This window comes from Giraffa tippelskirchi, chromosome 14 (genome assembly GCF_054371585.1).
Source record: "Giraffa tippelskirchi isolate mGirTip1 chromosome 14, T2T-mGirTip1v1.2.pri, whole genome shotgun sequence".
In the NCBI taxonomy this organism is placed as follows: domain Eukaryota; kingdom Metazoa; phylum Chordata; class Mammalia; order Artiodactyla; family Giraffidae; genus Giraffa; species Giraffa tippelskirchi.
In genome coordinates, this window is record NC_137288.1 from 15,958,024 (window position 1) to 15,983,837 (window position 25,814).

Sequence of the window (25,814 nt, forward strand, 5' to 3'; positions counted from 1 at the left end):
AATCTAATGATTAGAAACAGCAGTCCTTTGCTTTTATAAAGCTTTGGTGCCGTACAGTACGAGCTACAGCCACGGGCCAGCTTAGGAGGACCCTATTTCTCCATTCCAATGTCCAAGGCCCTGTCCACTCACCCATGAACCTCCCCATGTCTTGGCCCATGACCTCCCTGACAGGCGCTGTGGCGGGGCGGTGGGTGGCTGGACCCTGTGAGGAGGGAACGGGGCAGAGAAGAAGGCTTACAAAAAAGACTTTTATTAAATGAAAGAAAAATCTGTTTGGTGGGTCACATATGAAATAGATATACAAAACTTTACATCTGATCTCATGAAGGAGCTGAAGGCGGTGGCCTTTGTCCCGATGCCCGTGGGAGTGAGGCGGCGGCCTGGGCGCGGAGCCACAGGGACCTGGTGTCAGAGGCCCCCATGGGCCACAGAGTGCCGGGCACTCCCCGGTCTGTCCTTGCTCCGTGCAGGTGTGTGCTGCACGCTCCGCAGCTTCCGTCAGAACTGCCGTCGTGAGAGCTGGGAGGAGGCCGGGCTCCTGTGCATCATCCCCTGAGTCTCGTCGGGGCCCCAGCCCTCACCCTAGTGACGTGCTGCGGTATTAACGTCAGAAGTGCCCCCCGCCTCCTGATGACAGACCCCATGCTCCAGCCCACACCCCTCTTCTGATGACAGACCCCATGCTCGGTCCTGCCGTGTGGCCCTGCTGAGCTTAACAACGATCTCTGGTGTGGCCCACGCTCCCCACAATGCTGTCCTTAACAAGTCGGCCTTCCTGTGGTAAAACTTCTAAAAACACCTATTTCTGCAAACAATGTTTCTGCAGGTGGAGCTCTGCAAACAGACGCGTTCTTCCATAGGTGAGCTGCGGGCCGTCCCAGGTCACATGAGGTCACCCAGCTCGGCCTCCAGCGCGGCCGCCATCTCGTCCGCCTCCGAGCTGCCCCCCTCCTCGTCCTCGCAACTGGACGCCCCGCTGGACTCGCTGGCCGCGTCCTCTTCGTTCAGCTTCCTCTTGTGGCCCCTGTAACGGAAGCAGACGCGCCGTGAGATGCTTCCAGCCTTGACAGCCAGGGCCCACGGCAGGTGACACAGTGCCTGTGACGCCTGAGGACAGGAGAGGGCAGGGCTGGACAGGCCGCCGGGAAGGGATGCAGGGACAGTCGCCAGCAGACAGGTTCTTGGTTTAGGCCTATAATCTATTTTGAGTTAATTTTCGGGTAAATTTCTGACTGTGGCCAAGATCATCTTGCATTTGGACATCTCACTGTTGCAGCCCCATTTATCGAAAAGGAAACTTCAGTTATGTAAGAGTATGTACATCCCCCGACACACACCTCTGGTTTGGGAAAACCTTCCAGAGAGAAGAAAACCCCCAAAAGTGTATCTCATAGAGCCACAAAAGGCATTGTTAGCAGCCACACACACACAAGGTGATGTCGTCTGTTACTCAAGCTCTATCACAAAGATGCTTCTGCAACAGACCATAAACGATCTAATCATGAGAAACACTCTCCAAACAGAAAATGGCAACTGACCCCCCAGAACAAAAAATTCAAAAAGGACAATAAACACTGAAAAAACAGCAAGCACGACTTAACTGGAGAGTGAAATGGAGGTGCAGTTAGGAAGCACCTCACCCCTCAGGCCGGCAGGAGTCAAGGGGAGGCCCTGGGCCCTGCATGGGAGCAGGACTGGGCCTGGGAAGCGAGTCCTCGAGCTGGGAGCATGCAGCAGGCACGTCTCCCCATGCGAAGACACGTCCCCGGACAGCCACCCAGCCGCATCCAGCAGGGTGCTGCAGGGCGGGCCGTGCCGCAGGGCGGGCACTAGACGGGAGTGCTGTGCCCTCAGCTCAGCAACCAATGCTCCCACGGCCTGGCGCCTGGAACGCCCCCTGCCGAGGTCACACTCCCCCACAGCAAGCTCAGAGGCTGAGGGTCCCCCACGTCCTGCGCCTCCAGCCCTGCCCAGAGGGACACATCCCGGTAAAGGAGCAGGCACTGGACACACGCATCGAGGTCATGGACTTTCACCTGCACCAGGTAAGCGAAGCGTCACTCTGGACGCTCGACCGTAGTCCTGGTCACGAGAAGAGCTGCAGGCAGAGCAGCTTGGGGTGAGGCGCACCTCCGTTTAAAAACCACTCCGTTTTACGACGTCGCTGACAAGAGAAACGTGAGGCGGTGGGATGAGGAGACACGTGAACTGTGGGTCTCTGGGGCCTGAGCTCACAGGCCTCGCGGAGCAGCCGAGTCTGGGAGGGCAGCGGGCCCCCAGGGCATCCTGCCTCATCCTAGAAACAGCCCCGCAGCAGCCGCACCCCCCTCAGACAGGCTGACACAGGACGGGGCACAGCCACGGGCCACAGCCGCCTTTCTACTCAGAGCCCACGGCCGGAGCTGGGCGCTGGGCCCCGCTGGGCGGGGGACAGGGAAGGGCAAGTCATCCGGAAAGAACCCGTCCTCTCAGGACCTGTTCACACCTTGAGGAGGCTGGGCTGGGAAGAGGGGAGGGTGCCGGGGTCTGGACACGGGGACAGGCCGAGTGGGTCCCTGCAATGCTTCCAGGAAAGCGCCAGCCAAGCTGGGGTCGAGCGCTGGGCAGGGGGAGGCGTGGATGCAGGGTGGCAGCTCTCAAACCAGATGAGAGCAGACGCGGGGCCCCGAGCCGGCCCCCCACTCTGCGGGGCTGACTCTGGACGTGTAGAGATGCGCGAACAGAAGGTGTTACTAAGTGAAGCACCCAGATTATTTCCCTTTGTTGAGCAGTGAACATGCAGATACATTTAGAAATGACATGTAGAGACAGTTTTGAAAGACTGCTTCCTTCTTTATCGTTCAAACCACTGCAAACAACCCCAATAACCACATTCCACAGGGGTACCACCTCCCAGGGACAGAACTGGAGGTCGTGTATGTGCACGCACGTGCACAGCAATAACACATGTGCAGTGAACAGACAGCCCCAGGTGAGTCCTGCTCAACTGTGGATGCTGGACGCCAGACAGGGCAGTGACCCAGGCCCCACTCGCCGCAGCGAGACCCTGGGGACACGGTCTCTCCCTCCAGCTCCTCCTCGGCCACTCCGGGTCCCGCATGCTGGGAGACCCCCAGTGAGTCACCGGGGAGGGGGCAACCTTCCCTGAAGAAACACGAGGTGCAGAGACCCTCATGCACCCCAAGGTGTTTTGATGAGGAGCTGAGGCCGTCAGCGGGTGAGCCCACTGGGGTGGGGGTGGGGCCGGGCAGGGCCGCAGGGCAGAAGCACAGGTCCCCACGAAGGGGACTCCGCGCCACTTGTCGGAAAAACCTTCTCAATTGTATCTGTAGACACGGCTGCAGGGGCGCCAGCCCCTCCATTCTCAGGGCAATGGCCCCGTGGACCTCAGAGCCGGGAAGACGTTAGCCCCAGGGAGACACCAGCAGCCAGCCAGGCGGGGGGCATCTCACAGCCTACTGCAGCCTCCACTCAGAGATGAATGTCAACTTGCTGAACCCCGGGGGTTCCACAGGAGGAAGGCTCCGGGACCTTGGGGTCCAGAGGGCAGGCTTGCTAGGGATGAAGGTCAGAGGCCACATAGGCAGTGCCTGCTGGTGGAACAGGCAAGCCTTCAGTCCCGGTTACACAATGTTTGGAGTAATCTCACATCCAACACAATTGAGTTTTAGTGCTTAAATTACCTCAAAGCCTGGAAACAGCTGCAAGCCATGGTTAATAAAGGCCTGTAATTGAGACCAGCTTCCTCTCCTCCCAGCAGAACAAGCAATATTTGTGTTTTGTTTCCACAACCAGCTGCACAGTTCCCTAGGGAAATGCTAACAGATTTAATTTGGAGAAAATTTAAAGCCCGAGAGTCATCTCAGATTTGATGTGGAATAAAGCAACAATGTGAACAGGAACACAAACATGCATACAAATTTCTTCCCCCACGGTCCGGTGTCTGAGCACTTTGCTGTAGAAAAGCATGTAGACCCACACCTGAAGTCTGCTGTTTAGTAGACACACTGTTATTTTGTACCAACATCTAACCCAGATTAGACAAAATCCATAAAGCATGTATGTTTGAACTGCTGGTTACAACCCGTTGGGTATTTTTGGCAGAAAGAAAAGGGCAGCACTGCACGTGGTAAGGTCACTACTTTAGCCATCAAGGCCATGTTGGGTGCATGTGTGTGTGTGCGTGGACAGGTCCGTATTCCGCTGCTGTCCCAGCTGCACTCATGGTGGAGGAGATGGTCATTTCCATGCACATGGGCATTAAATGGAGGTTATGACGGGGTGGGGGGAGGGCAGGGTAGTGCGCCAGGAACAGGGCATCGGAAGGGGACGGCGACCTGGTGCTACCAGGACACAAAAGGACCTGAAAAGAATCTCTCTCTCATTCAGGAACATGGGCTATTATTACAAAAATAAGGAAAACACCTGATCTGATCCAGCAGTTTTGGCAAACCCTGAGCTGACCACCCCAGGAGTGCCTGCCCTGTGGTGTGGAAGGCCGCTGGGGCCCCGAGGCTGAGCGGATGCCGCCTCCCGGGTGGGCTCCCACCCAGCCAGGCCACGACAGAGGCTCTGCGCGTCTTCAAAGACGCACGTGTGGGACGCGTAACATGGACCGGGGCCCCAGGGCGGTGATCTGGGTCAGGACCATGGGGCGAGAGGGCACGCCCCAAGAAAAGCTTATCCAGACTCATCTGCTCCGCGGTTTCTGAAAAGCCTGAGCGTGTTTCATGACAAAAGCAGCTTTCTGAGCCCTCGTGGGATGGAGCACGCGGCTCCCCCGCCCCCACGCCCGGCGCAGACGGGGGCCCAGGACGCCTGCACCCATCATACCCTCCGCCCAGACGGCGGGACTCCCCACATGTGAGGACACGGAGTCAAACCATCGTGTGCAGCCGATCACCCAGAACAGTTCTCGCCTCAACCCACAGAACAGCGTTCCTAGGAAACAGGGAAGCGCAGTGTGGCCGAGGGGGCTGCGGGGCTCTGGCCCGGTCCTGTTCTGTGCCTGCCTGAAGGGGCCGCGCTTTCTCCGCAGGTCAGTTCACTTACAGGATGGCCTGCGAGTCAGACCAGACAGTCCAGAGGACAAAGATGCAGACACCCACAGGCGCTCACACAGCGAACCTGGACCCGGCTGCCTGCTCCAGAAAGTGGGCGGTGGCCTCTGCCCACTCGGTACCACCTCAGGGTTCCCACCCCTCCTGTGAGGGTCCCCGACGCCGGGAAGGGATGGCGCGCTCACCTGATCCCCCGGGCATCCAGCCGGCGCCCCCGTGGCGCCCCCAGGGCCTCTGGCGGTGGGCCTCGCCCCGGGGGCTCCTCCTCCTCCTGCGGCTTCTTCTCACTGTCACTGTCGTCGCTGCCCTCACCCAGGATGTCGTCCACCTGACAAGGGATCCGAGCGTCAGCATGGAGGGAGCACCGTCCCGAGGAGCCCACCAGGCAGCCCCTCCCCGAGGGCGGGTCTCAGCGCCGCCCGCTCCCCCACAGAGAACTCCAACGCCCAACAAATCACCATTTCTGCCCAAGCCCTGAGTCAAGGAGGCCCAGAGCCCAGGATGACAGCTGGTGCCCCAGGAGCCCCGTGTGGGGTGTGTGCCCCTCATGGCTCTATGGGGCCCACTTCCCTGCAGAAGTAGTGGATGCCCAGTGGAAGCTGGGGATGCCTTGGAGGAAGGCCCTGGAACCAGGCCCGGCCAGGATTAAAAACCCTCTGATGAAATTTGGGTGATGGAGGTGAGGGGGACACCCCACTCCCCAACAGGGCAGCTCTGAGCAGGGACCACAGCCACAGCAGACTGCTCAGACCAGCGCCGTCTCCAGTCGCAAACCTACATGTGCGGCTGAGAAGGGACACGACACACGTGTCCGTGAGTTAAAGTGCACGCGCTGGCATCGACAGGTCAGGGGCTGGCTTTGCTGTCAGGCCCACAAGGTCCTTCGGGCTCCCTGGTGGTGCGGACGGTAAAGAACCTGCCTCTAACGCAGGAGACCCGGGTTTGACCCCTGGGTCAGGAAGATGCCCCAGAGAAGGGAATGGCTACCCACTCTAGGATTCTTGCCTGGAAGATTCCAGGGACAGAGGAGCCTGGTGGGCTACGGTCCATAAATCACAAAGAGCCAGACGTGACTGAGCGACTACCACTTTCACAAGGCCTTCACACACAATACACCCTCTTCGGTTACGCTGAAGGTCTCCATCTCTCCCATGAAACGTGAGAATGCCCACGACGGGAGGCGAGGCAGGACTCCTATGCTGACAGACGGCATTCACTGCTCCAAACAGACCCACACGTCCACAGACACGAAGCACCTGAACTATAAGAGTCTACAACCTCCTCTGAGAGGCTGCCCACAGTCCACAGGCAGGGCACCGTGGGCCCCGGGTGGGGTCAGAAACCTGCCTCCTGCGCTGACGAAACACTGACCAGTCACGTCCCACCGAGCTGCCCCCGGGTGGACACAGGCCAGTGCGGGCTCACCTCCTTGTCCATGCTCTCTAAGTCCTCCTTGCACAGCGTGTACAGCGGCATGGTTTCTGACATGCTGGGCTGGCGCTTCCTCCGGGAAGGACCAGGCTGCTCCCCATCCTGACTGTCGGGCAGGTCGTCACCAAACACCTGCTGGGGGCGTGGCTGCACTGCCCTGGAAGGGAAGTCACAGCCCCGTGAGGACAGCCGGCCCGAGCCAACTCTCAGAACAGGTACACACACACGGCATACACACACCCAGGGTACACATACACACATAGGGTACACACCCACAGGGCACACACACCTGGGGTACACATACACAGGGTATACATACACACACAGGTTAAACACACACACACCTAGGGCGTGCACACACACACACAGATGGTATACATGCACCCAGGGTACACACACACAGACACACACTGGGCATACACACACCTTGGGTACACATACAGAGAATACACATGTACTGAGTGTATACATACACACCCCCTTATGGTATACACACACAGAGCATGTAAATATACCTGGGGTACACACACCCACATAGCATATACACAGCGCATACACACACCCAGGTACACACACAGGGCACACACACACCTGGTGTATACACACAGGGTACACACACCCCCACACCCGGGAAACCTGAGCTGTGAAGACATGCTGCTTCATGGGTGGTGCCTACTCAGGTTTCATCAGTCTTTATTTATGAAACCAAAGCTCAGCAGGTCCAGCCAGAATGCGGTAGGTCAGGCTCGCCTGTCCTTGGGCTGAAAGCAGACACTGACCTACCTCCTCTCTCATCAACAAACCACACTACTCAGCGCCGGTCTGGCAGGGTGGACAGGGATGGTGAACACTTGCCCAGAAGCCAGCACGGGGGGATTTGCCCTCCACGTGAGGTCAAGCAGCCACAAGATCTCCGTACGGTCCCACCTCAGGTCCCAACAGCCACAGCTCCTCTTATGAGTGTGGAAAAACGGCAACAGTATCTTTTCACTAAAAACGCGCCTGTTACAGCCTCCCTCCAGATCCAGAAAGGGAAAGGCGGGAACACAAGCGCTCTCCATGGGAAGCGGAGGCCCGGGGCTCCGCAGGGGCAGCTCCCTCGGGTGCAGACTCCGCCCGGCGCACATAAACGCCTGTCCCTCGCTGCCTCGAGCTGGGGCTCCCGGGACCCTGCGGGCACCAAGATGCTCCCCCCTCCAGGGACAGGACGGGCTCAGCCACCACGCCACCTCGTGGCCTCCCCCGCCAGACGGCAGTCACACCGGGCGGGCAAGCGGCAGGTGGGCACCCACCCTCCATCAGCCAGAGACTCCCCAAAACGCAAACAAGCCACGCTTCTCAGGACGTTTGTTTTCTACTTGGAAAACAGTCGTGTGCGACCCCACGGACTGTAGCCTGCCAGGCTCCTCTGTCCACGGGATTCTCCAGGCAAGAACAATAGAGTGGGTTGCCATTTCCTTCTCAGGGGATCTTCCCGACCCAGGGATAGAACCTGGGTCTCCGACACTGCAGGCAGATTCTTTACTATCTGTAGCACCAGGGAACTGGAAAATAGTTGTTCTTCATTAAAAAGGTGTTAACATGCAGAGGTTTGTTATTTTAAGAATGAAAAGTGAGTATTTTAAAGACGTCTCCACTTTGTTTCCTAACGCAGCGACCAGCAGTCGCTGAAGCTCCCGCCGGCTCTCGGCCATCCCACGCTGCCCACACATCTCCCCAGACGGGAACACCCCCACCACCTACAGAGACTGGAGGGGGGTCAGACGGCCACGGACCACTGCCCGCCCCCGGGGTGAGCACGCCCACAGCGGCCCCCATGGCCGACCCGGCAGAAACGGAGACACGCACGCGTTTACACCGGCCCTATTGGTCAGAGTCCAGAGCTGGACACGCCCTGATGTCCTCAGCGGGTGGACAGTCACAGAAGCTGCGGCAGCTCATACCACGACACTCTCTGAACAGTCGACACAGTGACGCTTGGGCAGAGTCTCCACGGAGCCGAGCTGGGCGGAGCTGCGCGCTGCCAGCCCACCAGCCTGTGCTCTCAGACGACAGGACAGGGACGGGTGCTGCGGGAGGCTAGGGGGGGCAGGGAGGGGTGGGGGTGGCAGGGGGTCCGGTGGGGGTGGCCACTCCGGGTCTGGACCATCGGGGTAGGCATCTCGGCTTGACACGAGCTGCAGGTCTGGAGATGTGGCCACTGGGGGGAGATGATTAAAGGGTCCCTGGGTTCTGTCTGTCATTTCCGTTAACTGCCTGTTCCCCTACAACCATCTCGAAAGAAAACCTATACTTAAAAAAACAAGACATTCACAACCCGCAGCACACAGCTAACCAGGGGCACAGGAGCAGCTGTCAGAGGCTGACCCACTAGGAGACGCATGTGAGGCACGCTGCCGTGGCCCCGACCTCGCACCCTGCTCTCCGGACACAGCCCTGGCCCAGCGACCCCGCGGAGCCACACCTGCCACGCGGGCAGCCTGGACCCGGGCCCCAGCCTGGGGGCTCTGAACGGTAGCTGCTCTCCCCTCCACGGTCCCCGTGGCGACCTGCACGTGGAGATCCCGCATGAGAGGTGCTCCGCCCATGCTCCCCAAGGAGCTCTGACTCCAGGCCCCTCGCGGGCCGGCACCTTAGCCGGAACGTCAAGGCAGGAGCTCCCGAGACTCACGACTCTAAAACAAGCATCGGATGGAAGCACTGCCCAGCGCTGCAGCTGTCCGGTCACAACAGGGTCTGCTCTGGGGTTCCGGCTCAGAGCACGGCCGGGACGCTGCCCCCAGGAGTGCAGCCCAACCCTGCCCTCTGCACACGCGTGGGTGAGGCGCCACCTCCAGGAAACAGGACCGGAAAGGGCGGATAGCCCGGGCCGCTCGGAAGCGTGCCCTGCACCCCGTCAGGCTCACCCTCACATGGAGGAACCTCAGAGACGGGGCTCACTGCAACACTTCGGAGAACAGCTCGGTGTGAGGATGAACGCAGAGTGAGCAAGCGCCACGCGGTGACAAGCAGGACATCCCACACACACGCAGAGGGCGAGGAGCGACAAGACCAGCTTCATAGAACAAGAGCCCATGAAGTTTCTGGGATGACAGAACACAGAGCTGCACCCCAAAACCCCAACGCTGTTTAGGATAACCTGCACGAGTCACTCCAGAAATGCTGAGCCGCTTCTGCTCAGACGGCGCACCCTCCACAGACACGGGCCAAGGCCAGCGCGGCCCCAGGTCACCCCCCAACCCGCCACCCAAACACCTGCTCCCCGTCAGGAAGGACCTGACAGAGAAGACGACGATCGCTGTAGAGAAAACCCCAGCAGTCCACGTGTCCACACAGACGAGGAGCCGGCACTGCTAGGCTGGCAGCACAGGACCAGCATCTCCTGAATCCAGGCAGTGACGCAGCCCTCTCACAGCGACCGCCACCCAGGAGGACCGGGGCAGAGCTCCCAGAAGCCAGCCAGGAAGAAGCATCGACTCAGGATGCAGGACAACAGCCAGCGAAGTGGAGCTGGTCCCAGGGCTGCAGAGGCTGAATGTGTCAGAGCGCAGCCGTGCATCTGAGACTGGCCGGGGCCAGGAGGCAGAGGACCAGGAGCTCAATGAGCCTTTGGCAAAACAACAACTCACTCCCCCATTTATCAAAGATGTCCATGACCTTTAACCCAGCTATCCTGCTTCCAGAAAGCAACTCCACGGGAACAAGAGCAGCAAAAGCAGCACACGGAGTCACAAAGCATCTATTTAAACGATTAAATACCATGTCGTCAGGAAAAAAAAAAAATCAAAGCTCTATCATGACCATGCTCTTAGTTTCAAATAACAAAACCACCAACCAACGGCCAACTCAAACTGGCCTCAACCAGTGAGTGCATCTGTCTGTCCACACGTGGAGCCCAGCAGCAGGACACACACACACACACACACACTACAGTCTCCAGGGCCCATGTGTCTGCGCAGGGCGGGAGCTGCTCCCAACAGGCTCACTCTGTCTCCCGGGGACGCAGCCAGCAGGGCAAGGCAGGAGGACCAGGGCTGCCTCCTGCTCCCTCACTGGCCCTGGGCAGGGGAGTGCCCAGCCCCACACTCAAGACAGACGGGAGACCGTGCAGAAGGCCTGGCCCCGGCCTGCCCCACACACAGCCTGCTTCTCGAGGCCGGCCGTGGCCCAGGGGTCCTCCCTGCGAGAGGGTGCCAAGTACCTGAAGGAGGAGAGCCCCGCGTGGGGCAGGGCGCCGGGCGGCCCAGGGCCCGAGGCAGCCGTGCGGATGAGCTTGCCCGTGCTGGAGTCGTAGATGCGGACTTCAGGACCAGGCGGGGCCTTGGGGTGCACGGGTGTCGGGTGGAACAGGGCGGTGGGCAGCAGGCTCTGCCTGTCGGGGAAGGATGCGGGGCCGTCCTCCCTACGGGTGAGAACGAGGGCCGTGAGGGGACTGGAACCAACGGGACCCCAGCAACCCCTACCGCCAGGACTGTAAATCTGCAGGGGGGCATGCGGTTCCTGGTCAGGCTTGGGGCTTGGCCGTGGCCTCTGACACAGGGCACCGCTCTTGGCACCACTGTCTCTCAGGCTGTTTGCAGCCCTGCCTCTAAACCCAGCACCCACTCTGACAGAGAGGGGTGCCTGCGAGCCCACTCCCCCCACACCATGGCCCATGCGGCTCTGCACCCACCCTCTCCCAGCCACCATCTCCCTCCACGCTGGACTCTGCAGAGACCCTGGGACTCAAAGGAAGCATTTCCAGCCTCCAAACACCCGCAGACCAGGAATCACGGCACCCATAGGACAGGAATCTCGGCGGAACGCCGTCTTGTGTCTTAGAAGCAGTGATTTTGCTCCTTCTCCAAGCAGCTCCAGGGAGAGGAGCTCTCCTTGACAACCCGCTAGGCGGGGACAAGGGAGAGACAGGCAGGCATCTCCGTAGACAGGAAGCCGCGGGCTGCGAGGCCTCTGAGCAGGCCTGCCGCCCACACCTGCTTGTTGGGGACCAGGGCCAAGGGCCGCCCAGAGCTCACCTCTGTGCCCTGCCCTGGTCGTCACGCAGCGGGAACAGCTGCTCCTCAACCCTGTCCCAGCGCTCCAGGCAGCTCCAGAGCCAGTCGGGGTTGACCACGTGCAGCTGCCCGCACTCCTGGGCCTGGCGCACCTTCTCCGTGCCTGCGGGAAAACTTGATCCACTCAGAGCCGCCAGGGGGCTCGGAGTGGCAGGGCAGGAGGGGCAGGGCTGGGGCTCGGGGTGGCGGGGCCGGGGCGCAGGGCAGGGCGGCGGGGCCAGAGGGGTGAGGCTGGGGCTCTGGGTGGCGGGCCGGGAGGGGCAGGGGCCCGTCCTGGGACGCTCCTGAAGGGCCCCGAGCCCCTGCCCGTGCTGCCTGTCTACTCGGCCCCCAACCAGAGCCTCCGGCCCAGAGCTTCAGGCCGCGGGGACACCTGGAACCCCCACTCGGTGGCAGGCAGGCTGGGGGTGCCTCACCGGCCCGCGCGGCGATGAGGTGGGTGGGCCGGGCGGGGTCGTCAGGGTCGAGCACGAGCTGGGTGAGGATGCGTGCGCCCAGCGCCCGGGCGTGGTAGTGCTCGCGCGTGCGCTCCACGGGGAAGTTGGTGGGGTGCAGCCCGCTGAAGATGATGGCCACGTCCGCCAGCACCTTGCTGCGCAGCTCGGGGACGATCTTGCGGATGTCGGGGGCCTCGGGGCTCTCGCCGCTGAGGAAGCGGTCGTACTTGGCGTAGTAGTCGGAGTGCACGCGGGCGAGGATCTCCTCCAGGTGCACCAGGTGGTCGTCGTCATCCGCGTCCTCCTCCTCCTCCTCCTCCATGCTCTGGTCCAGGGACTCGCCCACCGTGATGCCCGACTGTTCGCTGTTCTGGGACTCGGTCTCGGCCTCCTTGCGATCGGCGCAGCCGCCCAGAGCGCATAGCCCGTCCCGCTCCCCGTCCTCCTGCGCGTCTGCCGGCACGCCCAGCTCCCCGCAGTGGTTGGCGCCCGTGAGCCGCTCCCCGGCCGGGCCTGGGGGCCCTCCCTGTGGCGCGGCCTTCCCGGCGTCGCGGGCAGCCTGGGGCTTCCTCCGGGTCCGCCTCTCCCCGCTCTCCCCGTCGGAGGGGGCAGGTGAGGGCTGGCCCTCGGACTCGCTGCTGCTCCCGCTATCACTGAGCACGTCCGGGTCCGGGTCGGGGCCAGCCAGACCTCGCACAGGCCTCTTCTCTGGCGGGGTCCTTCCGCGCGTCTGGGCACCCGCCGAAGGCCCGCGGCCGTCAGCCGAGGGGGTGCGGGTGGCGGGCCGGGCGCCCCTCTCCTCCTCCTGGCAGGGCCAGCCCCCCCGAGGACCTGGGCCCCCGTTGAGCTCCCGGGCGGGCTTCCCGAGGCCATTACTCTCCACCGCGGACACCGGCCGTCCCTCGTCGGGGTCCCTGATGGACAGAGGTTGCTCTGCGGCGTCGGCACCTTCAGGAGGATCGACCCGGCGAGGACACAGGAGACAAGGCCGCCGTTACTCAGTGAGCGACAGGAAGCCGCCTGCGGACACGCCGCCCGCCCGTGCCTGCGCTTCCAGCACCTCTGGACGGCGGCGCACGCCGGGAGGTGGGGAGGTGGCTAGCGGGTGACTGCTCCAGGCTGGCTGCCTCATCTGCTCACTGTGTTTGGGGCTCCACAGGGTCCCAGACGTGCGGACCGCTCTTGGCTCCCAGGCTGTGGCCACGTGGCCCCTGCCTCAGCCATGCGGGGTGCCCCGGGGTCCCCCTCCCTCCACCAGGCCTCAAAGTTCTGCTTCAGCCACTGCAGCAGTAACTGTATTCTCAAAATAATTTAAAAGCTAAAGATCATCAGAAACACTTTAAACTGAAACTTCAAACTTTCTTCAGACTTTGAGCTTGACTGGCCCAAGGGGCTCTGTGTAGGTCTGGGCCAGGGCGCAGCGGCCCTGCCTCTGCGTGAGCCCCCACACTGCACCCCTGGGCCCAGCTGTTCTTTCCAGGGAGAACTGGGAGGAAAGGGAGCCTTCAGGTGTATTAAGTCAAGGAGCCTTCTTCAATCTTGACCAACAGGAAAAACGCTCAGGCTAATACTGTTACACTGAAACCAAATAGTATCAATGTAACAAACAAACCCACACAACCTCTCTGACACTGAAACACAAATAAACGAACAAAACCCAACCAGACCCCGAACAAGCAGCAGTCACAGCTGAGAGGAGACCCAGGCGAGGGCCACCCACCTCTCTTCCTCGCCGGGGGCTCCCGGGGCGCGGACGGGGCGTGGATGTCCCCGATGCCCTGGAAGTACACGTACTTCTTCACAGTTATCAGGTTGGGGGCGAACTTCCAGACATCTTCTCGGTCATCGATGATGCAAACCATGGAGTCTCCACAGGGAAAGAGATTTCTGGAAGTAAACATGCATCACTAGTACCCCTTATGAAAGTCAACACCCACCAAATGTCTACATCGTCTCTGATGTGGAGCCAACAGACAGCAGACTAACCAGAACCAGGCATGAGCTGCACGGAAGGGCTTGTTTAAAAAACAAGACTCTGAAGCTATCCAGAGAAAGCAACACTAAGGTTGCTAACACTTCTCCACTGTCTGGCGCTCCTCAGGGCAGGAGCAGGACAGAGTGAGGGGTCTAGGGCTGTGGAACGCCCTGCCTGGGGGAAGGTGGCGTGACCGACGGGCCCAGCCGCGTCCCAGCACAACTGGCCATCGGCCCATGCCCCGTGAGAGCCACCAGCTCCAGGCAGGAGGCAGAGCCCCACTCACGTCTCAGCTGGGCACGTACTGACGTCAGGACAGAACAGTGATGCTGGGGAGCAGACACGTCACCAAGGGTCCAGAAAGCCCGAGGACACAGGCCCACTCTGGGGTCTCACCCCCTGGTTTCTGCCCCCAACGCCGACATCCAGACAGGCAAGCACGACGACGCAAGAGAGGATGAGCGCTTCCTGCCCATCTTCCAGGACCGAGGAACAAACCCAGCAGAAGTGCCCACCACTGCTCAGGTTTGCCAGCTGCCACTAAAGGCAGGAAAAATGGTCATGTGTCCGAAATGATTTTCTTTGAGTCTGTTTCCACGGGCACAAGGTAGCTAACAATGACTTACACTGGTGATGCTTTCAGCACATCTAACTCCAGTGAGACCAGGGAACAGCTCACGGCCAGAAACCTGCCCTGCCAAGCGCCCCTGCCTGGAGCTGCCAGGAGCCCCTCCCTGGACGCCCCCGCCCTCGAGCAGCTTCTCCCCTGACAAGCATCGCACCTCCCCTTGTCCCTGTCATTTGGATGCTCAACCTATAAACAAGAGCACCGCTTCCGGACGAGCACTCTCAGGCTCTCTTATGTACTACAGACGTAAACAGGACATCCTAAATCTGAAACCTGACATGTCAGCTAAGGGTGGCCAACACCGCCCAAAAGACCACACCCGAGACAGGATCTTATCGGGGGGAGGCTGCCTCTCTCTGGGTAGAAATGGGGAAATTCCTTATACAGGGTGAACAGGCTGTCAGTAAGCGTTCGGAGGCCAGGATGGGAGGGGCCCGTGGGGTGGAAGGAGGCCGGACACTGACGGCAGGGTCGCCACGCGAGAGGCTCTGAAGGAACGAGGTCCCAGGGGCGGCCGGGGGCTCCAGGCGCTCCGCCCCAGGTGCTCGCCATGCACCCCCCCCACCCCCCCGACACGTGCGATCCCGGACTCTGGCCCGAGCCCCCCAGGAGCTACCGCTGCCTGGACGTTCAGGGAAAGCAGAGAAGGGAGAGGTCTGGTTAGAAGACAGAGGCTGTCCACATGCCAGAGTGGACGCTGGGGACCAGGAGAGGAGATACGGAACCACCGGCCTGATGCTCCAGAGGCAGACTTTACGACGGGAAGTGTGCATAGCCAGGTACCTACCTAAGGTTCCCTGTTTTGGAAAACGGGTCAATACATTCGTCCCTCGATAATATTCGATGAGAAAACAGCTTCTTCTCAGGATCTAAAAAGCCTTTGAAAAGAAAACAGGACAAGGTCACATGGCTGAGATGCACTGCCATCCCACCACTTGCGAGACGGGGAGACACGGAGCCCGCCCCCCTTAGGGGAAAGGGATCGGTCCAGGTGCTGACGGAGCCCCCCACCTGGATCCTGCTGGCTCAGCAGGTGGGGTGAACGCAGCTCAGTGCTGCCCCAGGAGCCCAGGGCACGCCAGTAACCAGCACGCGGACCCCACACGCGCCACAGCTCCCGGGAGGGGCCCATGGCTTGTGCGCGTCCCTGGGCCGTCGTGTTCGTACAGCAGAGGGGAGAGCAGGGCGTCCGGGCAGCGCTTTGAAACTCGCCCCTGACAGCAGAGCTGCGTGGACGTGGATGAGGAAGCACCTGCCCAGCCACACACAGCGCCGGTGCTCAGTGAGCCCACCAGAGCCCCGCCCTCTGAGACAGGACCCCGAAGTCACAGACTCGACACCCACGCCGACTGCTGTCTATGTCAGCCGAGACGGACATGTCACCAGTGACGGGGCCAGGAGCCCCGAGGGCTTCTCCCTGTGTAAGAAAGCCCTTACAGAGAGCGCCTCTTCCCACGTGTCTGTGACCCTGACCAGCCTCTCCAGGGGCCCCAGCATGCAGCTGAGCAGAGGAACAGCAGCCTGCGCTCAGGACTGGAGCGCGACTGCCAGCCAGGCAGAGTGGAGGTTCTGGAGGACTGCCTGACCGTGCCCCAGTCACCACTGCGGGGCCGAGGCCGAGTCCGGCAGAGCCTTCTGACCTCCCCTCCGTCTTCAGGACACCACCGTTGGGAAGGAGAGGAACCAAACCCACATGCCAGCCGTGAGTATCCGGAGCGGGACAGAACCCTGTGGGCCACTCACCTGCGATGGTATGTGCGTACAGCCGGCTGCCGAACGTGAACACGTGCAGCTCGTACAGCCGGGCCACCTTCTCCAGGAACTCCTTGCAGTGGGGACGCAGGCGCGTGTGCAGCATGGGCTCGCCTCGGCCCAGCTGGAAGTGGAAGATGCCCTGCAGACAGCAGGCCCGGTCAGAGGGCGGCGCCGACATGCGGCAGGTGACCGCCGCCCGGCTGGGGGCTACCAGGGGAAGTCACGGCAGCACAGCCTGCAGCTCCACACAAACGCCTTCCTCTCTCACGCTCTGTAATGGGGCTCAGCCTTTTCTTGCGGTAACCGCCTGGGTGAGCACTCAGACAATCACAGCGACTGCCCAGAATAGCCAGGTGACCTGCGATAGCTTCCTGTGACGACTACGGCGCCTCAGCTGTCTGAGGACTGGGCGCCGGGGGCCTCACGGAGTTTCTCAGGACACTCACGTCCCAACCATTTCACGAGCACCCTGGGTGGGTCACTCCACACGAAGGCAGGCAGCCAACCACCGCAGACTCCAGGGTCTATTCACAGCGCCTCCCGGAGCCACAGAGGAAGGTAAGCTAAGAGCCCCACACAACTCAGCCTAGCTTCCTTACAGCTGTAAAATGCAACTCCACTGACAGCACAAAAATGCGTCCATCTTTAGGAGACAGATGAGATCAGTAACTCCAACCTGCTCACACATGATCAACATTGCGTGTAAGTCTACTCTCCTTAGAAGGTTCAAGTCTGATCCTTTTAATTCTGTTGATCATTCATTTTCCCAGTAATGATAAACTCAAAGAGAAAAGGAAATGACCTGAGGCATTGCTAAGTTTTCATTGGCTATAAACCCATCACACTGTTCACGACGGGGCCACTCTGGTAAAACACCTGGGAGTCGACATGGTACAAACCCCCCCCCCCCCCAGCGGTCAATCGTCTGGACCACAGTCAGCGGTAAATTGTCTGGATGCCGCAACAGAAAAACCCTCAAATCCCAAGTTAGGGTCTCCGAGGTTAAGGGTTCAAGCCGGCTCTCTAGGTGCTGCCCGCAGGTGTCCTGCAGGTCTGGGAGCTGTGGTGGTGGGGGTTCGGGGGGCCACAGGGAAGCCCCCCCCGGCAGTGGGCATGGTCCACGCAGCCCCGAGGACACCTTTCTACCACACGTGCTCACACTGGGTGTGATGCAACCATTCAAACTCTTATGAAATGAATGGAAATGGCCGGCTCCACAGAGGACAAGCCCCAAGCAGCTGCGGTCACCACCGCGGCGCCCCATCCCTGCCCACCCAGCTCTGCCGCCCGTGAACGTGGTGGTCCTGTCGCAGGAAACCCTGAGACACGTCCACAGGCGACGGCACAGATGGCATGGAGACCTGTCACGAGACAGAAGATCCCACAACACAGAAACACTAGCCGTCCGAACGCCTGCACTGCTCCGTGGGTGAGAGAGTCCACTCCAGCCCCCACCGGCTCTCCACTGTCCCCCCACCATGGCCATGAGCTCAGGGGCAGAGCCTGTTCACTTCCTGAGCCGAAAACCCAGGCTCCTTCTGAGGACGTCCATGGCCGCCCCACTGACCGCGCCCGCCCACGCTCACCTTGTTGGACATCTGCTGGCAGTGCTGCTCCGTGGTGTGGATCAGCGTCTGGTCCAAGTCCACCATGAGCACCAGCTTCCTGTTGCGGTGCAGTCGCTGCTGGTCTTCCCTCCCCAGCTTTTCAGCTTGCTACAGCCGGGGAGGGAAAGAGAAATGACTGAGGAAGGCCGTGTGCGGACAAGGGGATGCTCTGTCTTCTCAGGAAACAGAACAGGAAGCTGGGGGTGCCCGTTGCACCCATGCGCCCAGCAGCCTGGAGTCGACGCCCGGGTGCCTGAAGCCCATTCTGTTTGCTCATAATGTCCTCAAGCCACTCTGACCATAACCGCTTCTAGTTACGTGCGGACCAGTGATTGGGGGCAGAGACGCAAGTGGCTGAGTCTATACAGACTCACTCAGGGTGGGGCGCAGGAGGGCTGAGGCGCCGTGAGCCGCGGGGCGGCTGCGGCGGTCCTGACGAGCGACAGGAATCCCACCTTCTGTTCCCAAAAGAGTTTATGCAGAAAGGCCAAGAACTACTCTGTTACAGCAGGAACAGCGGGAACACTTCCTTCTCTTTTCTACCTCAGACTTCCTTGTTTTATCTTAAACATACGCTTACATACTTATGCTTAGATTTCAGTAATTCAGAAAAGTCAGAATCACGTATCTGGTATTTTGTCTTTTCCATGAAACACAAAGTAGGCATATATTGTTTACAAGCACAATGCTTTTACTGACTTACAGAAACGCAGAGCTCCAAGGCTCCTTCAACAAGACAAGCAGCCAGGCCTCACGGGGCCTGTGCTGGCGCCCGGTCCTGCCGATGCTCACACCCATGTGGACCCTGACCCAGCACCAGGAGGCCTCTGGCCAGCACGGCCAAGTGACTCTCGCAATGCATATGAGCAAGCTTTTGTTCCCAGACCTCCCCCCAGCACACGCACACGTTTGCACAGGAAAGCACGCACTGGGCCCCGAGGCCCACGTGGCCAGCACCGCTCAGACGACACGTCTCGCCTCCTGCACAGCCCTGCTCCCAGGCAGGAGCCTTCCGGTGCCCCACCGCACGATCCCGCCCGGCCGGGGCTCCCCACCCGAGGCTGTCTTCCCCTGAGCCCAGGCTCTGGCAGCGGCATCCCGGAGAGCTCCCAACACAAAGGCAGGGAGACAACCAGAGAGGCGCAGCCCCGCCCCGCAGGCAGGCCTCTTGCTGCACACAGACCATCCATGCACTATGGTTGCTCGGGACAGTGACAAGAACAGGCCTGGCATCTCCTCGCCCGCCCCGGGCCTGACTGACGAGTGCCCCCAGGACCGCCGTCCCAGCCCCGTCCCGCCAGGACACCCACCTCGGAGCTCACCATGAGCTCGGGGACGCTGTGCACCATGGACACGGTGGCCGTGGACAGAGGCACCTGCTGCCGCCCGTTCTTGCTCTGCAGCCTGCGGAGAGAGGGGCTCTGAGGCAAGGACTCTAGCTCGCTAACTTACATGGGCGCTTCAGCTTGATTTAACTCTAGTAGATGTGCACCGCGGGCCTAGTGCTGAAGTGTCCTCCCCATCTGGAAACACACAGGAGCACTGATGAAGAAACTAAGTCACACTCACAAAGCTCCCTTTGAAAATAAAGACGGTCCCCGAGGCCCACAGCGTGAGAAACAGAAGGGTCCACACTGCTCCACACACGCAAACCAGGGAAACCCTCGACCACGGGGGCAAGCCCGCCCGGGCCGAGACATGCCCGGGCGAGAAGTCCAGGCCAGGCCCGGGACGGCTGTCCTGGCAGGGACGAGGAGGAGGTCTCATCACGGCTGCTCCCACCACACCAGGGTGTGCGCCTCCTGAGGAAGCAGCCTGGCCCGCGGCGTGTGGGGGGCAGCAGGCGCCGCAGCCTGCACCCCGAGCCCTTGGCCCTCACCCCCACAGGCCCCGCCACTCCAGGGCCGCCACCACTTACTGGGTCAGGTCCTGGCCACACTCAGCGCACAGGCCCTTCATGACGACGGGGTGACTACATCCTTCTAAGCGCACCAGGACTGCCCTGGAAATGGGGGAGAATAAGCACGTGAGCAAGAGCAACCCCTGGGCTTATCGGATGCCCAAGGACTGCACGGAGTCACGCCGCCCCCGGGGCCATCTCTCTGGCAATAAAGTGAAGGGCTTTCCCCTCCGTGGGTCCTTCACGTCAAACACAGCAAAACTACCTACGGAACAGCAGAAAGGACTCAGTATGGCCTGTCAGGATAACAGAAAACTATCTCAAAATGCGTGAGAAGCTTACATGGGATTCTCCTATGGTTTCTGATAAACAGCTTAGAAAAACTGAAACGTTAATACAAAGAACAACTCGTTAAGATACAGACAAATAATAAATGATTCTTGTCTCCCGTAGTCACTATACTCTAGAGAAAGGCTATGATTAATCTAAATTTTTCTGATAGGACTAATATTCCTAGTTTTCACAAACACAGAAATCGCTATTTTCTTTGTACATTGACCTCAAACCCTGGTGGCCTGGCAGTGGTCTCTGGAGGGGGGCTTTCAGCTCCCCAACCTGACGGCCATGGGTCAGCATGCCAAGCGGGTCAGCGTGGGCGCCCGGCGTGAGGGGCCCTCGGGGCATCTCCTCACAGACTCTCTGAAGCCTCTCCTGCTTCCCCCTCCTCTCCGAGTCCTGTCCTCGTGGCCTGGACTGCAGCGGACAGGCTGCCGAACAGCGGGCCGGCCAGGGCAGCGGCTCCCTCCTCTCCCCGCCCCAGCCCTGCCGTTCACAGCCCAGCTTCCTGTGCCCCAGGCTGGGCCACCCCATTGCCTGTGATGGGCGAGGGGCATGGCCCCTTCTTGAGGGCCCACCGTCAGCGCCATCGCAACTCCTCCCCGAAACTGCCCCCTCACCCTGACCCTAGACAGGCTGGGGGAGTGGATGAGCCCCTGCCCTGAGCACATGCAGCTCCTCCAGTTGACCCTGTCCGTCAGCAGCGCCGGCTTGGGGTCCCGCCCACTTCACCCTGGGGTGAGGCCACTGCTGCCACGGCCCCCCGCCCCCCACCTTCCCGGATCCCTTCCTGCCAGGGACCCTCCGTGGGCAGCCCTGCCCTCCTACGTGCGAGGGGGTTATGGGCCCAGGACGCATCTGAGACCGCACAGTAGAGCCGGCAAGCGGATGGAGGCGCTCCGCTCAAGGTCAAGGGTGCCCTTCAGCATCTGCTCACGGGTCAGGGGCGCTATGGGCCCTGTGGCACCTTGGCACAGCCTGCCGCCTGCCTCCTGGGACACCCACGGGTGGCGGGTGGGGGAGAAACAGTGACTGCTCGTCCACCATCTCGCCGACGCTGCTCACACTGCGGTCACAGGCCCCGCAGACCTGCTGCCTGTGAGGCCACAGGGACGCAGCGGCCGGCCGGCTCCTGGGCCGGAGGCCCCCACACGCCGCTCCTCTCGGCAGATGCAGCTCGGGCTGACACTTACCGGGTAAGCTGCAGGAACGCCCAGCCCACATTAGAGGGACGCCGACCTCACAGTCACCTGTGTGTATCTGCGGGAGGTTGCTCCCAGGACCCACAGGTACCAGAGTCGGAGGATGCCCTAGTCCTTTACAGAAAATGGACCAGTGTGTGCACACAACTTCCACACACCCTCCTGTGCACACTGACCATCTCCCAGTCACCGGTGACATCCACCACAAGGTCAGCACTATCACAATTGCTGGTATGCAACAAATTCAAGCTTTGCTTTTTGGAACTTGCCGAATCCCTACCCTCACTGCTCAGATGTTCTGACCCAAAGTCAGCTGAACACACAGGTGGGGAACTCGTGGACAGGGAAGGCCGACTGTATTTTCTGTAAATTACAGGACCACTCAGATCTGCCCTCCATGGTCAGAGCTGGATATGACGCTGTCTGTCCCAGCTGACTTCTGCATCTCTGCTTGGGCTTAAAAAATACCCCCCCCCCCAAAGAGATGCAGTGCCCAGAGAGGGAAAGGGGGTCAGACAGGAGCAACAGCCACGTCCTTTTAGCACAAGATGTCTTCCATCTTCAGCTCTGCAGACCTTGCCACAGGCAGGGTCATTCTACCCTCAACCCACTGCACAGTCAAGGGACTGACGCGCTGTGAACTCTAGAAACATTTCAACCAAGGAAACGAGCCTCAGAACGGCAAGCCAGTCACCAACACAGGCTGACCTCCCTGGCCAGTACCTGAAGAGAGGCCATGGGACAGTCATCAGTGCAACCCCTACACAAGGTATCCCCCTCAACACCCAAGGACCAAGCTGTCCTGAGTTTTTCGTACTCAGGAGTCTCTGCGTCTGCTCTCCCGGAGCTCAGAGGGTACCGGCTGTATCAGAAAGAGCGCAGTGTTGGGGAGCGGGTCCCGGGGCGCTGACAGGTGTTGGATCTGGGCTGGTCGTACGGGTGAGGGGTGAAGGGACCTCTTCAGAGCAGTAAACATCTGACTGCTGAAGAGTACTGGGGGGCGAGACGTCCAGATCACGGTTCCACTGAAAGGAAGCAGGATTTCTTTGAGAAAGGCTGATTCCAGGGCTGTGTCAGGAAACAGGACCTGGAAGGGTGCCCACTGTCTAGTCCAGGATAATCTGAGTGTTGAGAAAGTAACTGGAATGGACTATAATCCACTGAATAAGAACCCGTGAGTCCAGGCCAATAAGTTAGTTTTTCTTACAGTAGAAAGCCAACCAAGAAAGGAAGAAGAAACGAAGGAATTAAAAACATCACCACTGTACAATCCTGATACAAACAGCAGATTCAGACAGACAGGCTACCGGGCACAGATAATGCTAGTCGGACGTCAAGAAAAGACACAAGCACGCACCTACACAGCCTCTTCCTGTGCCGGTCCTTATCCATCACCAGGCTTGTTTTCTGATTATTTTATGTGTATATTTTCCTTTCCTTTGGAGACTTCAATGTATCCACATGAATTGAAAAAAAAAGCAGACAAGTGAAAAGAAAGGACAAATAATTAACAGATATACTTTCTGCTAACAGTGCCTTGTCAGACTATTTCCAAATCAAAATAATTTCAATCCACATACACATTACAAGGATAGAAACAGACTTATTCCATCTACTTCCCCCACGGGGATGCTCCGGGTGAAATGGGGCCTAAGTAGACAGCAGTGTGGAGGAAACCCGAGGTAGCCCAGCAGAGACTGGGCTGGTGTGTCAGAACCTGCTCGGACTCCGACCCCTCCTCTGTCTAAAAGGTCAGAACAATCCTCGCTCTCCCTGACCGTGTGAGTGCTACAAAAACACGCAATCCCATCACAGGTCACAAGAGCATCTGCTATTTCCACTACATCCAGAGATAAGGTCTCTAAGTCCCTGGAACTGCACTGCCGGAGAACCACCTCTGGGGTGGTCAGGATGAGGACGGCTGATGACGGCGATGACAGACACAAGGGCAACTCCGGCCACAGAGCCCGGCTCTGGGCTGGTGCTTTACACACCCTCTCACACCTGTGTTCCAGGAAAAATGCTACCACTGCTCAGAGTCTCAAAAGGCCCCAGGATGAGCCACTGCAGTAAGATACCCCAAGATCTGAAACACCAAAAACACACAGAAAAGAAAATTACCCACAGCTGGGAACTCATCACTAGGCCAGCTACTGGGCTGACAGGCGGCATTACCTGACTGGGCTCCTCTGCTCTGCAGGACGGCTGCACGTGAAGGCTCACTAGCTGCTGTGAGCAGTAACCAACCTGCCTGGGCCTCGGGGTCGTCCACGCAGTCAGAGTAACAGAACAACATGGAGCAGAGGTCTTTCTCTCAGGGCTTTTCTACCCAGTGAAACGGCAGCATCAAGCAGCATGTCCATCGTCCAGGTGGTGTGTTTACAGGCTCCTCAGGGCCCAAGCAATGGTCAGGGAAGACCTGACTTCAAAGCAATGCTGAAAGCACACCGGGGTGTCACACACAGCAAGCCTCTCCCTTGTAAGTCCAGGCGGATGGCTCTGGCGGTGGCAGATGAGAGTGCAGCCCAGCCACCTTCCCTGCACTCTGCGGCAGGTACAGGAGGCTGAAGACCTGGCTCTGCCTCCAAAGATGAGAGAAGAGAACTGAATGCGGGATGAGGCGCCCAGGACTGCGAAGCAGGCAGGCTGTAGCCGTGTGGAACCAGGTGGAACATGTTCAACAGCCAGAGAATGAACCTGCGCCACCGGGAGAGGAGCAGGAGCTGGTGGCCCCTCTCCAGGGCGGGCCAGGGTGGGGAGAAAGGGAACTGAGCTCCCAGGGCGCCGGGGCCCCAGAGGGAAACTGCGCCCCAGCCACTGAACAGGAGGCAGGGGTGCTCACCTGCCCCAGGTTTCCGTCCCTGCAACGGAAACAGCCACACCAGTCATGTGTACACAACTCTGTGCACAACACTGGTCAACTTATAGACAGGTTCACACACTTCAAAAAAGAAAAAAAAATCCCTTCACAAGGTTAAAACAGAGGTAAGACAGCAAGAGCCAATGGTAGAAGGATACACTACTGCTTGCCCTGACCTACAAGTGCCAGAGCCACACCCCCTCCCTGAGCTATGAAGCAGAACTGCCAGGTTTTACAACCGCGCTTCACAAGGTTTACTAGGACCCGAACAAGTGCACGCCTCCCAACAATTAACGCTGCGACAAGCATGGAGCACGCCTGCTTCTTCCTGTATGAGCTATGATCCCTAGTTTTCCTAACTTACAAACGTGAAGTCTTGGGTGGAGCCACCTGTCACAGAGAGAAAAGAACGCAACTGTCTTTCAAAGAGTGCAATTTCGGTGACACAGGGCTTTGTTGTTGTTGTTTTTTTAGGTCTGCTGCCTCCGACCAGTAGATGACTAGCAGGGACTCTCATCCAGCCTTAGCGAAACAGGCAAAGGCGCAGCTGTATGCCCTACCTTCCAAAGTTCTCCCAGAGCGCAGCCCCTTCAGCGGCAGCCCGGGAGACCCTCTCCCACCCAGTGCCGAGCCCAAGACCCGCTCCCAGCCCAGGCCCTGAGTTCCCTCCAGACCCGGCTTCCTCCCCCGTTACCACTCACCCGGGGGCCACCACCTGGCCCGGCTGCGCGCACAGCTCTCGCACCACGCCCGCGCGCTCTGACCTCAGCCTGCGCTCCGCGCGCACGCAGCCTCCGGAGCCGGTGCGGACAGGGGCGGGCCCGGAGGGCTGCGTGGAGGCGGCGGCCTCGCACACGGCCAGCACGGAGCCGATGCGCACGGCAGCGCCAGCCGCCACCCTCCACTCGAGCAGGCGCAGCGGGCCGGGACCGGGGCAGCGCACCTCGGCTACGGCCGGCGGCTGGGAGCCCTCGGCGGGAAAGCGGCCGCAGGGCGGCGCCTCCATCGCAGCCGGGCGGAGACGCTGCGGAAGGGCGCCGGCAGACACTCAGGGCCCGGCGCCCCTCACCGGGAGGCGGGCAACCCCGGCCCAGGAGGGGACAACAGCGGTAACGCTGCGATCCTCAGCCCCGCACCGGCTTCCACCCGCCGCCCTCCCGCGCCAACTTCCGGGACAGCGTGCGGAGTTACGTGTTGCCGCGCGCGCGCATGCGCCGAGGGCCATCGCAAACGCACGCCACGCGGGGCTTCAGAGGCCCTGGCCGGCCCCCGGAACCGGCCGCTGCCTGGACGGCGCGGGCGGGGCTAGGCCTGCTGGGGGGTGGGGACGGGCCCCCCCACCTTCGCCGCTTCCACCCTCTGAGCACCAGCATCCGGGACTGGCGACAGCAGTCTCAACGGGGCCCCCGGGCCGCGAACCGCGTCAGGCGCTGCGGCTGGACGTCCTGGGACTACGAGTCCCGGCGTCCAGCGCGCCCCTCCGATCACGAGTCCCCGTCTGGCGTCGGGAATTCCGACGTGCAACAAGGGTGTCTGTCCCGCAGCTCCCGTCGCCGGCTCGGGGCC

At 60.3% G+C, this 25,814-nt stretch overlaps 1 protein-coding gene across 14 annotated transcripts; it reads right to left on the bottom strand.

The window, feature by feature from the left end:
* Nucleotides 1-237: 237 nt before the first annotated feature.
* CTDP1 (CTD phosphatase subunit 1) lies at nt 238-25,814 on the bottom strand. 14 transcript variants are annotated; one of them, XM_081563122.1, is made up of 16 exons: nt 23,564-25,424; nt 23,393-23,474; nt 22,746-22,834; nt 19,869-19,952; nt 19,261-19,354; nt 17,930-18,058; nt 16,332-16,482; nt 15,376-15,466; nt 13,706-13,872; nt 11,965-12,933; nt 11,510-11,651; nt 10,696-10,896; nt 6,489-6,651; nt 5,249-5,391; nt 3,687-3,810; nt 238-1,027 (listed from the first exon to the last, which is right to left on the bottom strand). In XM_081563122.1, the coding sequence occupies exons 3-16, from the start codon at nt 22,778-22,780 to the stop codon at nt 896-898; spliced, it is 2,625 nt and encodes an 874-aa protein (XP_081419248.1). In that variant the 5' UTR covers nt 22,781-22,834; nt 23,393-23,474; nt 23,564-25,424; the 3' UTR covers nt 238-895. The 14 variants fall into 14 exon arrangements, with proteins under 14 accessions (XP_081419248.1, XP_081419246.1, XP_081419243.1 ...); XM_081563120.1 differs by lacking the exons at nt 3,687-3,810; nt 22,746-22,834; nt 23,393-23,474 and adding exons at nt 2,661-2,698; nt 4,503-4,545 and having other exon boundaries at nt 5,315-5,391; nt 24,950-25,424; XM_081563121.1 differs by lacking the exons at nt 238-1,027; nt 23,393-23,474 and adding an exon at nt 2,815-3,596 and having other exon boundaries at nt 24,950-25,424.

Coding starts and splice junctions, on each gene's coding strand:
- CTDP1 (XM_081563115.1), bottom strand. CDS start 25,254: ATGGAGGCGCCGCCCTGCGGCCGCTTTCCCGCCGAGGGCTCCCAGCCG. Junction 16,483..17,929: donor GCCAGCAGATGTCCAACAAG/GTGAGCGTGGGC, acceptor TGCTGTCTGCAG/GGCATCTTCCACTTCCAGCT. Junction 6,652..10,695: donor GCGGGGCTCTCCTCCTTCAG/GTACTTGGCACC, acceptor CTTCCCTTCCAG/GGCAGTGCAGCCACGCCCCC.